The 17812-nt window shown below is 33.7% G+C and overlaps 1 protein-coding gene across 1 annotated transcript in view; it reads right to left on the bottom strand.

Annotated features, from left to right (window-relative positions):
- Window positions 1-17812, bottom strand: part of LOC150098439 (nucleoporin NUP188-like) — a 280537-nt gene that overhangs the window by 208717 nt on the left and 54008 nt on the right. Inside the window, exons 7-8 of the mRNA XM_090405212.1 lie at window positions 9096-9159; window positions 1404-1520 (exon numbers count right to left, since the gene is read on the bottom strand). Coding sequence (XP_090261338.1) covers window positions 1404-1520; window positions 9096-9159 — 181 coding nt within the window. The remainder of the gene's footprint in view (window positions 1-1403; window positions 1521-9095; window positions 9160-17812) is intronic.

The following is a 17812-nucleotide window of genomic DNA, read 5'->3' as shown; positions in this document are numbered from 1 at the left end:
ATATCTGTTTGGTAAACTGTTGAAAAATTGTGCTATCGAAGGTCAATCTGTGATATCAATCAGGTATCTGAACATTCTGGATAATGCAAGCTTATACATCTTCCTACTTTGTGGCATGTCTATGGAACTGACCCTTGTCTTTTTGTCTCTTTCAGCAAGATAATGCACTGTGTCATAAGGCTGCTGCTGTAACTGCATGGTTTGTGGACACATCACCACACTTGACTGGCCTCCACAGATCCCTGATCTCAACCCTAGTGAACATCAGCAGGATGAACTGGAGCATCAGGTGAGGTAAAGAAACATCCACCCCACAAAAGTACAGGATCTCATTACATGCCTACAGGAAGAATGGTCCAAAATTCCCACTGATCGCTATCGTACAGAAAGTATGCCCTGTGGGATTGCTGCATTTGTTACAGTGAAAGAGGATCCTACATCTTATTAAGGTGGGTCATGGCTGTTTGTTCCTCCCATTATGCTGTCTGTTGACTTTTTTCCAAGCAGTTGATTTAAATAACTTTCACGGCTTATACATGTAACAAAAATGCAATATATTTCATTAAATGTTACACAGACATTATCAGAGAGAGAGAGATCATTAACTATATTTAAAGCATGAATCACAATAATGAGTCAAAATATTCATATATTAGTTCGTGTCTCACTTGTAGCTGATGTATATGATATTACACTATTAGTGTTCAAAGCAACAATTGTAGAAAGTTGTGTAGATAAAAAATAATTTTAAATAATTATTAATTAAAAAATATTATGAACAATTAATGGCAATCAGTTCTCAAAACTTGGATATTGAAATGCAATATGATTGATTGAGGTTCAGACAATTTTATAGTGTTTCACATGTTTCAGGAAAAGATCATCCAATTTGAAGTTGCTGGAAAAAAGAAGTTTTTTTCTGGTTCCAAAGAACAAAGTTCTTGTTCTTTGGAACCAGACCAAATATATGCATGCTTATCATGATTCACATTTTGAATGTAGTTGATGGTCCTGACAATGACCACATTACATTGGATGAAATATATTCAAGTTTCTGAATAAAAGTCTATATAATTTTTGGTACATGTGTAAGCCATGAAAATTAGCTAAACATATGAATGAATGTTACACTAAGGGAAAAAAAAAGTTTCAAATATATCAATGTTTATAATTCCATTAGTAGAATTTAATTCTCTTATGAAGACACTTGTGTGCAATAGCAAAACATAGAGAGAAATAAAAGTTATGCAACTAACCTGATGCATAATGCCATCTAACCAAAAATTAAAACAGCAATGTATTCTTTCAACTAATGAAACCAGTTATTTCAGTTGAAAGCTTCATTATGAAATTCTGCAATTCAAAATATTAACAATGGATGATATATGTGCAATATGATTTACCTGTTCTGCTGTTGCACAGCTTGCTGTACCACTGATTCACCTGTGCAGACAATTCTCAAAAGAGCTTGGCCAGCTTCGTGATGGAAGAGACTATACAAACATATCTCTTGGGCTTTGCTATAAATTAAATAAAAATAATTTAACAGAACAACAACAAAAAAGTTAATGCAGGGATTGAGAAAGTACTCTTCATGTTAAATATGCTAAACTTTATTATAAATATATTAAATGACATGAGAGTAATAAGGCTTTAAAAATGCAGCAGTTTACTTAAAGATGCTACTTGCAACAACAGTAATATCATCAATAAATGAATAAAAAATAATACAAGATACTAAACACTTTGCACTGACTGACTTTTTTTTAAGGGTATTCACAGTTAGTGATGAATTTGATGCAGAAAAGATTATATCCTTCCTTTTCCAAGAACCATTAAAGCTGGGGGATGAATACATTAAAAAGATTACAGCCATTTTCTCTGATGACAGAAGAAAGAGTGCAGTGTATCACCTTCTAATTAATGGGGGAAGGTAAGGAGATAGTTTCTTTCAAAGAAGAAAAAGCCACCTCTTTTCCAATTTTAATTTAAAGGCTGGTGCAAAACACTGAGCATAGTATATTACTGTTTACTTGAGTTTAATTGTTTTTAATTCTAATTTTTATCTATCCTTCACTCATATCAAATTGATATAAGATCATCCTTAAATACATTCAAGGTAGCAGGATTAATGTAAATTAGTTAGGCTTCTAGAGGCACTGGGGAATTTGTGGGAGCAATGCTATTTGTACCCCAGATAGAATGAAGTTTCCTGGTTGTAGACTGCTAATAACAATAAAAAAAATAATAATAATAAAATAAAGATTACAGTAATATATGGGTTTAATATTTATATCAAGAATAAACATCTGAAAATAACAAAAAGAGTTTACCAGCAGTAGGTATTTAAAAATCCAGAACAAATATTCACTGTACCACAGCATAAAATTCCTCTGTGTATAATGCAATACCGCAATTGCTTGTTCTAGATGTTAAAAATCCACTACTGGTAAACTCTTTACCTTATTTTCAGTTATTTTTGTACTTCATATAACTTATTAAATGCATATATTGCTGTAATCTTTATTTTAATATGTAGGACACACTGAATTTCTGACTAATGATCTTAAATATGCATACAATACATTTTCAACTGTGAAGTCACATTCAGGGAAATACATACTTTTTTTTTTCAATCATAATAATTTTTAAATGATTTCCCATAAAATTCAGTGATAATCCTTACATTGTTTTTGACAGTCTAGTATCCTGTTTCCTACTGCACTGAATATTTGTTTTGTTTTAAGCTGCTTTGTCGATCAAGCATTATGCACATTATATGATCTTAAAAGTTTAAAACTGCAAACTTATTGATGGATCTAAGCTAAAAATATGAGTTCCACTGAGATCAGCTGGAAAGCAGATATGAGGTGATAAGGCCAGTATGTTTCATTTTTTATTTTTTTATTTTTTTGTGCATTCCATCCAAAAAAGGTTTTAAACCTTTTGCAGGTGGGATGCCAGTTAGTTTATAGTATATGCTATTATCTAGTGCTTCAGTATAATAGTACACTAATATTACAGTCAATACTCATTATAGCCAACACTTGCTATAAAGTAGCTACTGAAATTCTTAACCAAACCCCACAGATGCAATGTTATAACTGGTAATTAGTTTATGGAATTAACAACGCATATAAAGTATATTAATTAAAGGTAACTTTAATGAATAACTTCTATATTTCGGCAATGTCACATTGCCATCTTCGGGAACATAAAGATATGGTATGTGCACTCAGGAACTAACACAAAGCAAATGAGGAAGAAAGCAGGAAACTATTATTGTTCCTAAAGTCCTAATGGTGCCCTCTTGTGGGCTAATTTGGTAGTCTTGGCAGGTCTACCAAGACTACTGCCAAGACTACCAAATTAGCCCGCAAGAGAGCACCATTAGGACTTTAGGAACAATAATAGTTTCCTGCTTTCTTCCTCATTTGCTTTGTGTTAGTTCCTGAGTGCACATACCATATCTTTATGTTCCCGAAGATGGCAATGTGACATTGCCGAAATATAGAAGTTATTCATTAAAGTTACCTTTAATTAATATACTTTATATGCGTTGTTAATTCCGTAAACTAATTACCAGTTATGTCTAACCAACATATAAGTCTTACTACTAGATGCAATGTTATTCTATAAAAATAAAAAAATAAATAATAAATATAAAAAAAATCCATATACTAAACTCTCCACTATAACAAGCTATTCCTGTGATCACTATGAGTTGGGTAAAATGAGTTATACATATTATATGAGTACAACTGAAATACCATATGTGGACTAAGGGTTATATAATCCTGAAACCCTCCTCAAGACACTAACTAAGGAACTTTTAAGTCGATCATAATCTTACTTAAACAGTAACATCAATCTATCACCTGAGGACATTTACAAACATCCATGCCATAGTATTTGAACCTACAGCCAGATGGAGAGCAGTGATGCTATCCACTTGGCCAACATAAAGTAGATAAAATTGCATGTGATGTCCTTTTATCTACTTTGTAAGTGAAAATCAGAGTTTTTGGTTGCCCTTCCAGAAAAAACCAGAAACCCTATGAAGAGACTTGAAGAAAAAAACTTTACCACAGAGAAAGAAAGAGAGAGAGAGAGAGAGAGAGAGAGAGAGAGAGAGAAAGAAAGATTTTTCTTCACATAGCTAAAGGCAAGGAATACATCCACATAAATTATTGCATTTGTAAAGCTGCATAAGTTTCATATCATTTCATAGAAATGGTGTTAAACTGCAAATAAAATCTATTAATATATTTTAGCCAAGGAAGTTAGGAAAGTGGGAATGCGAGAAAATGGCATAAATGTATAGTATGACATAATATGAAGGAAATGTGTATCTGATTTCCATATGGTTAGACATGGAAACATGATAATGGCATTTAGACTTGAGATGTGGTAATAGTAATGAAAAAAAAATAATAATAATGATAAATAAAATACAAAGTTATGTTGGTTAGGCTGGAAAGTATTCCTCTTCAGATAAAAGGCTGTAGGTTTGTTCAATCCTTACATGGTCATGATTTTTTTTTGTCTTTAGGAAATGAATTTCATTGCCTGCTATGAGACCAGTGCCCACTTATTGGAAGAACTGAAGTAGTATTTAAAATAAATAAAAAATCCTGGTCTCTAAAGTAAGAATTTTGAGTTATGTTTAAAATAAATAAATAATAAAATATGATAATAAAAAATGAAAAAAATAATATAATAATAATAATGTTATTATTGATTATATAGAAAAACCTGTAGAGAATTCATGACTAAATTTAAGACACGTGAACCACAGTAGTAGGTTTTTTAATATGTAAATATTTCGTCCTAGGTATCTTAAGACATCATCAGTTCAGTAGAACAATACTAGGAATGACACAAAGAATAGGGCGCACAAGTACAATGGAATCCAAATTGCATGCAGTGGCGCATTGCAGCATGAACTTAAATTAGATTAAATTGAATTAAATTAATTAAATTAAATTAAAATACAATTGTTATTTTTACACAATTTTGTATGACAATTTCCCATATTTTAGGGATGGCAAGAATCATTGCAGTTTAGATTTGGTCTGTGAAGTAAGGCTTCAGCACTTTCTTTATATAAGCTTTCATATTTATATGAAGATCTGTGTGGAAGTTTTGTCTTTTCCCAGTGGATCTTGTGGTTTGGGTTTTCAACTCTGTGTTGAGCGGGAGCTAATTTTTGCGGTTTGATGAGGCGGATATGATCTTGATTTTCTGAGATGCATTTAAAAACTGATTTGCCTGTCTGCCCATAATAAGAGAGTTTACAGGAGCATGGAACCTCGTATACACCAGGTAGTAGCATAGGTGAAAGTTTGTCTTTGGGCGAAGGTAACAAGTTGTGGATCTGGTTGATGGATTTGTAGGTGGCAGCAAGATTGTATTTCTTCATAATTTTCGAGAGCCATTCGGAGATGCCTTTGATATAAGGTATGGGAATCCTATGGGCTTGTTCTTGTCTAGGTTGATGTGTAGAGAAGTTGCTGATGATTTTTTGAGTTGTTTTGAGATTGTATCCATTTAGAGTGGCTGTGTTTTTGATTATTTCCAATTCTTGTTTTAGAGAATCCTCGGAGGAGCAAAATCTGTGTGCTCTGGTTACCAATGATGTAATGATGCCAAATTTTTGAGAGGGATGGTGAATGTAGCAACCTGAAAATGTCGGCTTGCGATAGACAGAAGTGGAGATGGAACTGTCTTCTTTTCTTGGGATGTGTAAATTCAGAAAGGGTTTGATGCGTGGATGAAGAAGGTTGATTTTATCTAAAAACTGAAGTAGCTCTTGTTCGGAATGACTCCAGACTGCGAAGATATCATTGACATATTGAAGCCAGAGTTTTGGTTTGAGTTTAAATGCAAGAAATTTTTCTTCAAGATGTTCTATAAACAGGTCTGTCTGCCAAGTTGGGTGACAAGGGGGACCACATTGCTGTTCCCTCCTCTTGCTTGTAAATTTTTCCTTTCTATGTGAAGTAACCGGAAGTGATAACAAATTTAAAAAGTTCAACAATATCCGACAGAAATTTTTGATTTAACAGGTCTACATTTCTTTATGGGGGATATTGGTAAAGAGAGAGACGATGTCGAAGCTAATTAGCATGTCAGTTTTCAGCAGTTGAAAAGTCTTTTATTTTGGCATGAAATTCTGTGGAATTTTTTATTCCAATAATTCCAAGTTTCTGAGGAGGGAAATGATGGGACTGACTATGAAGGGTGTAGAGTGTGTGAAGTGCATATTGGTGTGTGTAGGTTTTCTGTACATTGAAATTTTAAGTTTTTCAGAAGAACGGGTCAGTTTCACATCCAGGAAAGGCAGGGAACCATTAGTTTCAAACTCAACCATGAAATGGATATTCAGGTGTTGACTATTGAGATGTTCAAGGAAATCCAGGAGAGAATCACATCCATGGCTCCAAAGGAAGAAAATGTCATCCACATATCGTTTCTAAATTCTAGGTGCTAAGGAATAGGAAGAGATAGCTTTAACTTCAAAATCTTCTAGATAAATAATGTTGGCAAGTACAGGAGATAAAGGATTACACATTGCTAGACCATGATTTTGCTTGTAGATGGTGTCCTGAAATCTAAAGTATCCAGACTTGATGCAATGAGTAAGTAAGGCTAACATTTTTTCGGATAATTTATCTTTGAGTAATGTCAGGACTTCGTCTGTAGGAACATCTGTGAACAAGGATACTATGTCAAAGCTAGCCATGATTTCATTTTCTTTAACAGTAATATCCTTAATGTATGATACAAAATTTCAATGTACAGAAAACCTACACACACACCAATAGATATCTCCATAGTCAGTCCCATCATTTCCCTCCTCAGAAACTTGGAATTATTTCTACTTTGGGACATAGAGCTCGCTCTCTTCTTGATGACCCAGATGAACTTCGTAAAGAAATCAATTTTCTTAGATCTACTTTCCGACTGAATGGTTATTCTCAAAAAATTACTAAAAAATTCCTTTTTAATCCTCCTAGTCACCATATTGAAGAAATGAATAATGTTAAAGGCAATATATCTATACCATACATAAGCTCAGTTTCCCAAAAATTAGCCAAGGTTCACAAAAAACATAACATTAGAACTTTATTTACTCTGCTTCATAAGATCCGATCTCTAGTGAGCCATCCAAAGCCTAGTCATCACAATCTAAAATATCCTGGTGTGTATAAGATACGATACATCTATTGAATTGCATATGGAAGAGCACAGGAGGGACATCGCTTACAGAGAACATGTGCCAGTGCTTTATCCAGCCATATCCTTTTTTCAGCTGATTCTGATGATGAAAACCATAGTCATACAATCCTTGGGATAGATCTAACAACATTTTCCGTTGCCATGACGAATTGGAGAGAAAAATTGTAGAATCTAGAGAAATCATCCTCAGCCCTGTACATTTAAATAATAATTTAAGCTACAACCTCCCAGACTGTCATTCTGCTGTGATCAAATACTGGCGCTCACGAGATGCTATACGCATGCACTCACCCAACAATGTGACCAACGAAGGAACAGTTTTGAATACGTTAACTACAACATTTTCATGTTAAATATGTATAGTGACTTTCCTGTGATGTTTACAGTTTTTATCTTCAATGTTTAATGTTTTTTCTTTTCTTTTATAAAAACACCTGAAGAAGGCTGTAAAAAGCTGAAACTAGTCGTGTGATACTATTAAACCTTTTTCCTTTTCTCTCGGTTTATGTCATTCAATTCTTTTAAAAAACATGTTTAACAACCAAGTAAATGAACTTCCATGCATATATATATATACAGGGTGTTCGGGATAAATTTGACAGTTTCGTAAGGAAAAAGAAAATCTTCTTTGTATCTATTAAATTTAATGAATTGACAAAAAAACATTACAGGCAGAGTTAATTACAATACTATCAACAAGATTTACTCAAAATAACCACCATTAGCATCGATCACAGCTTCAATTCTGCTTCGGAACCTCGAACAAGCTGATGCTACAGTCTCCCTGGGAAGGGCCGCAAAAACTGTTTTAATTTTATCCATTAACTGGGCTTTTGTATTACTGGAAGTGCGATTGGTGTCTTTTTCAACTGCGCCCCATACAAAATAATCCATGGGGTTAAGGTCTGGGGAGTTTGGAGGCCAAACATTTGGACTGGTGAAGTCGTAGAAATTTTCAGACAACCATTTTTGACTTTTCCCAGAGGTGTGGCAAGGGGCCGAATCCTGCTGCCATACATACGGCCTACCATTGGCTACCCTTGTTATCCAGGGCTTGACTACAGTTAGCAACTCCACGAACAAAGCCCGAATTCCAATGCCAGGGTTCTTCAACACCTGTTCCTGCAGATTTGTGAGGAATTCTGCTGTACGAACGCAATCAGATCGTCTGCTAGGGATCTTTCTTCTTGCTACATCCTCGTAGTCACCATTGCAAGTCTCTAGTTCATGCCTGATTGTTTTTACTGTATTCAGGGAGCATTGGGCAGCAGTCGTAATATCCTTATTTTGATGGCGGGCACGAATCATCATGATACAAGTTATTCTCTTCCATGATTCAGGTGGGTTCCAGCTATCCATCCTTTCTGACATCTTGTATATGAATGAAGAAGGGTCCAAACTTTTAAATGAAGAGAAGTGTGTGTTAATACATGTAACTTACGGAAAAATATAATTAATTATAAATATGTCAAATTTATCCCGAACACCCTGTATATATATATATATATATATAGTGATCAGACCATGAAAGGAAGAACAGAAATCACCCTATTTGACTTTACAGATGTTTGAAAAGTATTGCATAGAATAGGCAATTGGAGAGGCTCTTTGTACAGCCTATCAAATGTACAGAACACTCGTCTTTAACCATTAAATATTATGAAAAGGGTTGCTAATGATGTGGGTAGGCTGTTAAATAGGAGAGAGAAACAAACAGCATGAGAAGAACCTTTTCCTCCCTCTCCCATAATTACATTACACAATTCATTACATTATAGTAGTAATATAATTGGAAAATGAAATGATATATTTTTATTCATAAGTAACATCTAAATATACCAATTACTTCTTACTGTGAATTTTGATTATCCTTTGAAACTGCCAACAACTTATGGAATATCATAAGGCACAACTGACCTATTAATGAAATCAATTTTATATAAATTAAATCAAAAATAATTAACAAAAGACTATTCAGTAAGAATCAGAGCTTTATTAAAAGTTAACAAGAAAATTTAATAGAGCATAACCATTGCATTCATTCACCTATATTAACTGAAATATCTGAACGATTTAACTATCCTCATCATCAAGTGAAGATATAATCAAACCCTGTGGAAAGTTTTTCCACGTGATTACAATGAGTATTATAGATAAGAAGAAATTATGTTCTAGTTTTAATCCTATAAATAAAGTAACTTCATGATTAGTCTATTTGTATATAACAGCTGTTGACTTTGCATAAACTGCCCTAGTATTTCATAATCCAAAAACTTTGTGTTGATTTAAAGATGCCAAGAAATTATATTCTTGGTTTAATCTTTTATACAAGTGTAAGCAAACAAAGTTTGCATGTGAAGTTTCTTCATAACTGGGCAACTTGTATAGAGAGGCTAATGACTTCATATCACTTGCCTTAGTATCCCATAATGCAAAGCACACATCCTTTTGGGCATGTATAATGCTGAGTATTCTGAGAAGGGTCACTACCCAGACCAGTTTTGACCTTTATTGAGGTGAAACAGTAAAGAGTGTTTATCATATGTCTAGAGTAGTTAGTACAGGAGTGCAAGAGAACCTGATTACATTAGGAGAAAGAAAAGACAGATAAATAGTATGAGAGATAGAGAAAAAAGGCCTCAGCTCCTTTATATCATCATATAGTCAAAAGCTATAGTTTTTCCTTTTTCATCAGTCTCATGCAGATGAATGACCAAAAGACCAATTGAAACTAAAGTGCAAAAAAGATGACTGACACCAAGGTGGTTAGCCTTATCTGAGTTAACCACCTTGAGTTGGCCTTCTCTGCCTGGGATTGCTCTCCAGTCATTCCTGCAATTGACCATAAGACAATGGAACCATTTAAAAAAACCTCTCATAGTAAAAACAGATAAAATTTTATCTTACTCTGGTGAATATTGTATAATGTAGATGGTCTACACCACCTAGCCAAAAATTGTATATCTCCTAGATTGCTTCTTTCTAAATACAAAAATCGTCTGACTGAACAATAAAGCTTCCACAATGCAAAATTGTAAAGCATTTGTATGTCATTGCTGGTTTTCAAATCCATGTTTCTTTCTAGTTTTCCAAAAAATGGTATTCTAATTCATTCATCATGCATATCAAGGATTTAGGCCTAGCATGGCATGTTCTGGCCTTAGAAGTCATCGTTGAATAATTTAAGAGGACGTCCTGTTTCATTCATTCTAATTCATTAACTATAAAAATCAAAATTCCCTCTCCAGTGCTAACAGGTGGCATGTATTGCAAAAAAAGAACCTGTTCTGTTGTAAGTAATAAAATGTCCAACACATTATATAATCTGTTCCAAATATGCAGGGCAAGAGGGCAACTGTAGAATGCATGTTCTACTGTTTCCAATCGGTAGCAGATGTCACAGATTGGATCTCCAATGTTAAAGTACCTCCATTTGATGGTACTGACTGGAAGGCAACCATATGCAATTCTCCAAGCATATGGAAAAAATTGCATATGGTTAGAGTATCCTTGGAACTTCAATAAGTTATGAAACAAAGTGTTGCTATCAGTAACCAAATGTGGAAGTTCATAGCGAAAGAGGTTAAAGATTTCTTTATACTGTATAATTTACTTTACTTTTATTAGTGGAAAGAATGTCAGTGCAGGAATATTGCAGTAATCTTAAAGTTAAGCACTGAATGTTGTAGTATTTAGGAACAATTTCAGCTTTTGGAACTTGATAATCATTTACTCCAAATAGGGGAAGATGAAAAAACTCAGGTAGTATTGGAGAAGGTCTGCATTTTGTAGATTTTTGAAACTGTATTGCTTAAATAGCAGAATTTGAAGACTGGAAGCCCAAATCCTCCATGCTTCTTCAATAGTTGAAAAAATTACATTTTAACTTCTTGGAATTGGCTAGACCCAAAAAATTGCACAGGTTTACAATATAACTGCTTTTCTTCAGCTTCTGTAATGTCTGAAATATTTACTATGTACAACAGAGCAGGGAAGATTATGGTTTTAAGTACTATGTTTTAGAAGAAAAGTGGGCCAATTTTCAAGTCTTCTAAGGTTTCAATGTTTTTGTATGAGTTCTTGAACTGATAAGATTGGGTAAGTGAAGATGGGAATTTCAAGTATAGTGAGGGTTCTCTCTTAAGGGTTAGTCCAAAGGGAATGCCTCCCAAATTCCACTTTCCAAAAACTTTTAATTTTGTCTTGTCTGCATTAGCAGTTAATTCACTGATCTTGCTGAATAATTTTTCCAAAATGTTAAAAAAATGGATATGGAATCATTATCCCTCACAGTGCCTACCACATTGTTGGCATATGCTAATATCTTATTTTCCTTCATAATTAAAGGAACTGTTATTCCTCACGCAGCATATGTATTGTCAACTTCCTGCAAGAAAGGTTTAAGAACCAATGCAAAAATTAATGGACTAAGAGGGCAACCTTGATTGACTCCTTTTTGAATTTTGACTGAGTTTGATAGCAACCCAATTAGAAGGTGGGTAGTTGAATTAGCATGGGCTCCTTTAATAACAGATAGCAGCTTTTCATCCACACCAGTTTACTGGAGGATGTAAAACAGAAAGGGATGATGGACATTTTCAGATGCTTGAGTAAGATCTACTGATCTTACTCATGCTTTTTCATATTAACTAGGCAGAGTAGATCATATAGCACAGTGTTTCCCAAGTAGTGGGTCACGACCCGGCACCGGGTCATGAAAGTTAAATGCCAGGTCACCTAAAAAAGACTCTCGAAAACCTAGGTGTTTTGTTTTTGGGTTTTCTTTTTTTCATGAAACTCTAAAATGCAAGTAAATAGCATTTAATCAGGACTAATGATTAAATAATTTAATTAATAGAGATGAAAAACGCAGCGCATCCGCATCGTCATTTCACAGTCTCTTTGTTCGTGGTAAAGTAGCTCAACTAATAGCAAGACTGTGTGGCGGCAACAGGCCGCACGATGTGTTGTGCGGATGCAGTGAATGCAGAATCTGAGAAAGAATTGCCGGATTCAGATATTGAATCTATAATTGAACGGTCGTATGATACGGCACTGAAAGACATCTTCAACACAATACCACTGATGGATTTTTTGGCTGTCTTGCCGTCAGGAGTGCCCAGTTTTAGCAGAAAAAGCGATAAAATTTCTAATGTCTTTTCAATCTATCTATATTTCAATCTATATTTCAATCTATAAGTGTGAAACAGGCTTTTCAACACTGGTTTTTTCTAAAAAATAAATACAGAAACCGATTGGAAATCAAACCGAATTTAAGAATAAAGTTATCATCTTTTCCTCCAAACCTGATGTTTCTAGTTAACAAACAACAGCATCACACTTCTCATTAATAAATTACTTGGCTTTAGTTTAATTTCTTTATATTTTTGTAAGAGTAAATGCTTCTTTATTATAATAATAATAATAAATGAAAACTCTATGAACATTCCAATGTTTTATTTTACTTATTGGCCATAAAAATTTTAGTGGGTCACAAAGATGAAGTATTAAAATAACCAGGCCATGGAAAAAAAGTTTGGGAAACCTTGATGTAGCAGAAACAAATTAAATTCTACTGCTCAGCCTAGAACTCCATACACCTGTGTGCTTTTAATTATGTATCTCATTCCTACTTTGCACCTGTTATTGATAATGCTGAAAAATATCTTGTAGTCAGTATCATATAGAGAAATAGGTCTCCAGCTACTGATTAAGGTATGATCTCTATTAGATTTTGGAATGAGGATGGTATGGCTTGTTACAAATTCACTTGGTATGCGTCCTGACAAAAGAAAAGAATTAAACAGTATAACTGGAATGGGAAGGATAAAATCCCAGGCCTTGCAGTAAAGTTCTATCCCTAGACAATCAGGTCTTGAGGATTTTCTTTATAGGCTGTAGTAACTTCAGATGCTGCGATGGGTCTGTAGAGCCCATCTTGGATATGAACAGGAAAGCCATTAATGTTCCAAGAGTTATAATTTCCCACAGTACTACTGTCTTCAAACAGATTTTTATAGTATTTTGGAAAGGAGTCAAGGATGTCTTGAGTGGTGGAGACATCTTCACCATCACACAGATTTCAATGATAGTGTTGGATCCTACTTCTTGTCAATCTATACTTTGGATCAGATATATAGTTATTACGATGTTCTTAACTAGTTGATAAGTTGTAAGTTGATTTCTAATTCAAATATAAAGAAAATTTATATTTAAAGACTGCGCCACTTTATATCTGAATTAGTTCAAGAACTGAAGATAAACAAACTCTCGACCACCCTTCCTTTATATGCTGTTATTATATATACTGGCCGAGAATATTTAACTTATTTATCTCTCCCGCTTTGATTCGAATATTTTATGAATGGTGCAGTAAAAGAGATTCAGGCAAAACACAACTTTTGATTAACAAAAACAAACATTTAATTTTAAAATCACAAATTTTACACATAAATTCAAATCAGTAATTAAGATAACACAAACATTTTAACTTCTCTGATAAATTCAATCATACAACTCAGACAATGATAAATCTGTTATCTTTATAATACAGTCTTCTCACAGTTCTTTAAGTTCCAAATACGACAAAAATTGCAGTAACACCTCTTCACAAACAAACACTCTTAAATTTACATTTCAGCTAATTTCCGCAATAGTTACTGTTAGTATAAGGAAATTCTAGGATGAAACTCACACACTTCTCTGCAAAGGAATATTAATGGCTGGAATAATCTTACCGATAATCTTCTTTCTTCATAAACTTACACATAAACATTTTTTATAACTGTAAACACTTTGAGCAGTATACGGCACTCATTAAAATAAATCTTCTAAGCAATAACTGAATTAATCATCGGTCACAATACACATAAACAAACGTTCTTGCTTGAAGCACTACTGATCACTCATGAATTCAAAGTAACACAATAATTCCTTAACTTTAGGTTTAATATGCACAGTTGTTCATTCCTCCGGCATTCAATTAATTCTTTAGGCACTATAATTCTAAACACAGCTATCCTTAAACTTCAACTTTACAGCCTCTACTATTTCTAGTTACTCCGTGCTTTGCTTCAAGGTTCTGTGTGTCTTTGAAAGGTCGGCCCTGAATTTAAATCTCAACTCAAGTATTGCTAGTCTATTTAGTAGTCACTCAGCTGTCTTCCGTAGCTATAATTGTTATTGTACAACTTATTAGCTAACCGCCTCTCAACTAGTAGACTTTAATTAGCTGCTTGAGTGACTTGCCGACTCTCTATTATCACACTGTGATTCCCGAATGCTCCGATTCCAACCTAATGCCAATTCTCTCTCTGTGTTTCCTTCTTATTTCTATTTTCAGCGTTCCTCGCTTATATATCCGTTTTTCCTGCCTAAATTCTTCTCGTGATCTCTTTAACTAATTCCTTTTTAGTAAACTTCAGCTTTCTCCCCAAGCTCCGTTCCAAACTCGCGCTCGCTTATTTACATATGTCTCCATGACAACAAAACAAAATATAATAAAATTGAGCTATTACATAACGTTAAACTTCCACAAACAGGAATAAATAGAGAATATTTATATTTCAATTAAGGCGCAGTTAAATTATCAAATACATAGTAACAAATAAAATAGCTTAATAATATTTAATACAGTCTTTTCATTATTAATACATACATCTTTGATTAAATAATTAAATATTAGACAAAATTAAGGTAGTTTTATGAATATTAAATTATAAAATAAGTTATTTACATTAAATAATGTTTACAAGTCTAGCCTTTGTGATGGAAGATCATGTTGGATTCTGAAACAAATAATAATTACTCTAATCTCTACATAATCAGAATCCAACAATAGTCCTTTCTTTGTGGAATTTAGTAAATTGTCTATTGAAGAATGCAGATGAAGGGCTATCTGCTAAGTGCTGCTATATTCTTATTTTAAAATTTGTTTCTTCTACTTGTTTCTGCCTTTCCACTTCAATCTTTATGTTAATGTCTCTAATGATGTTGTTGTATTCTATACCATTGAGTGGTTTGATACAAACCAGCTTTCCTCTTTATACAGGTCTTTCACCTTTTTTCCCTTGAGGAAAGATTGTTCCTTTCCCCATTCAATCATATTCTGTTTTACAGCTTTTTTGAATTTTAATCATATATCCCACTTACGGGTAACATTATTCCAGTTTGAACAGAAGATCTGGAATTTGATTGAAAAGATCAATGGTATATTTGGTGGAAGTCTCCATAATCCACAACTGATTTCTGTTTGTTCCATGCAGCAAAAATTTTAAATAAAAGTAAAAAATAAATTAAATTAAAGTTAAAAAAATAAAATAAAAGTTTTATAGCAGCTATACTGAATTATACAGAAGGCCTGGTCATAAGATCATATTCCTGACTGCTGTAGTGAACTTTCATAATATCCATCTGTACCAAAGGAAAATAAAACTAAATGTGAAAAGTACAGAGGAATTTTTCCTACTGATATTCTAAGTAAGTTCATGCAATCATACTTGAGAAGAACCTGAGAAAACCTGTGGGATAGAAATTCAACAAGTTGTGGATTCAGACCCAAACAGAGGTTGCCGGGATTAGAATTTCACTTAAAAATAAAAAAAAAAATAGCTGAGAAAGATGCCAAGAGAAATGTTCTTAATACATTTATATGAGGTAAATTGACATCGTATAGAGCAATATAGTATACATTTAGGTTGTAGAAGTCAGCAGTTAGATATATGATGTAAAATCAGGTATGCGACAAGAGTGCACACTCTCTCCATTTTATCCATCATCTATGTGGAGAATATTGTGAAAGAAAGTCCTCCATATTATTTCTTCTAAATAATTTTCTTCTTGTGGATCTCTTACTTAATATGACTATATGCATTTCACTTCCACCCTATGATACCACATTTAACACTTTTTCAAAGATTTCCATGCATTGCTGATATCATGAAACTAAAGTGTGTTATTCTCCTGAGTTGGTCATAATTTGCAGCTTCGTACTTCAGCATGTAACCTGTCCTAATTGGAAATATCAATGCAACTGGCTACTTCCCAAGAATGCACACAGCATTATCACTGCTACCAACTAGTATTACAATAGTCTTCTTAACAGAGGCAGCTTTTGAAGCTATGAACAAATTTACCACTGTTTGTCCTCGAGTTCCTTCTTCCACATGCTGCTTGAAAAAGTTGTGTCAAAAGAACAACTGAATAAATTCTGATTCATTCTTATTATGAGATTTCTCTTCTACCCAATCAATGTTTGGATAATTAAAGTCACCATAATGATCACTCACTTGGTACCCATCAAGGTAAACTGGCAATGCATTTCATTGTTCCCTGCAACTAAAATGCTGACAGCTCTGTAGCAACATTCTGCCATATATTTCATCCTGTTAGCCTCCACTTTACACCAGATAGCCCCAAACTCACTGCTACATGGAATATTATTACCATTATTGTTTTCATGTGTTTCTGCCCTAACTGGACTTGAGTCTTCTGATATCATTAGTCACAGACCTCTTCTATCTCTACTGTCATTCCAAAAATATCTTTTACACTTGATCTCAGTTACAATATCTGATTCTGATAGCCAGGTTTCAGTAATGCCAACAATCTTAGGCCACAACATATTCAATAAAGCAATGAACTCAACTCTTTTGTTTCTAATGCTCGTGGCATTTGTGTATAGACATAACGAATTACCAACTGGCCTTTTCTTATAATTAGATATTTGATCTGTTTAGCCTTGTTGTACTGTGTCCCTCCCCAAACACAGTCCAAAAGTTCAAACCTAAACCATACATTTCCACTCCTTCACCAATGCATAACCATGTTCAAAGCCATTCATTTCATTATCACATTTGAATACAATGGCTGAACTTTCACACACATTTTTCCCTCTTTCTCCCATGATGATCTAGTTACCCTGACTCTCTGCATTAGGTCTCATCCCAATAAGTAATTTTTTCAGGCTCCTGATGCCAAATCCATTCAAGTGCAGGTCATCATCCCTCTTATACAAGTCTTTTCTGCCAACAAACACACTCTGCATATCTAAAAACTCATATCGATTTCTTCTATATGGCCTGCACATCAAATCATTTGCCATCATAGCCCTCCTTCTTAACTTAGTACTGTTATATCTGGATACCAAACCTACAATTTTTACTCTGTCACTTCTTTCAACAGACCTTTCATATTCTCTCCCAAACTGCATTTATTGCTACTTAAATTGTTAGTTTCAACAAGAACTAGCATCTCTTTTACTTTTATTTTCTATCATGTTTTCCTTATCCTAAGTTTCATTACACGATTTTCCACTTTTTTCCAGTTCTCTGGTTCATTTTCTAATCATTTCTTTTAATTGGGATATTTTCAATGTCAGATTATTCTCAGTTATATTATCATCATTGCAGCAACATTTCTCCTCAGTAGTAACAACTTTAACTTGTGCTTTAACTTATGATTTAGACACTGTTGTGGCAAGATTTTGGTGCCATTCTTAAGACTAACAATATTCTACAATTATGTCATTAAATGTACTGGTACAATAAATACACTAAAAAATTGTAATAAC

This window comes from Typopeltis vanoorti, chromosome 15 (assembly GCF_054136105.1).
Source record: "Typopeltis vanoorti isolate ZY-2024b chromosome 15, IOZ_Tvanoo_1.0, whole genome shotgun sequence".
Classification (NCBI taxonomy): Eukaryota; Metazoa; Arthropoda; class Arachnida; order Uropygi; family Thelyphonidae; genus Typopeltis; species Typopeltis vanoorti.
The sequence above is the reverse complement of the archived record's forward strand: the minus strand, read 5'-3'. Positions and strand labels throughout refer to the sequence as shown.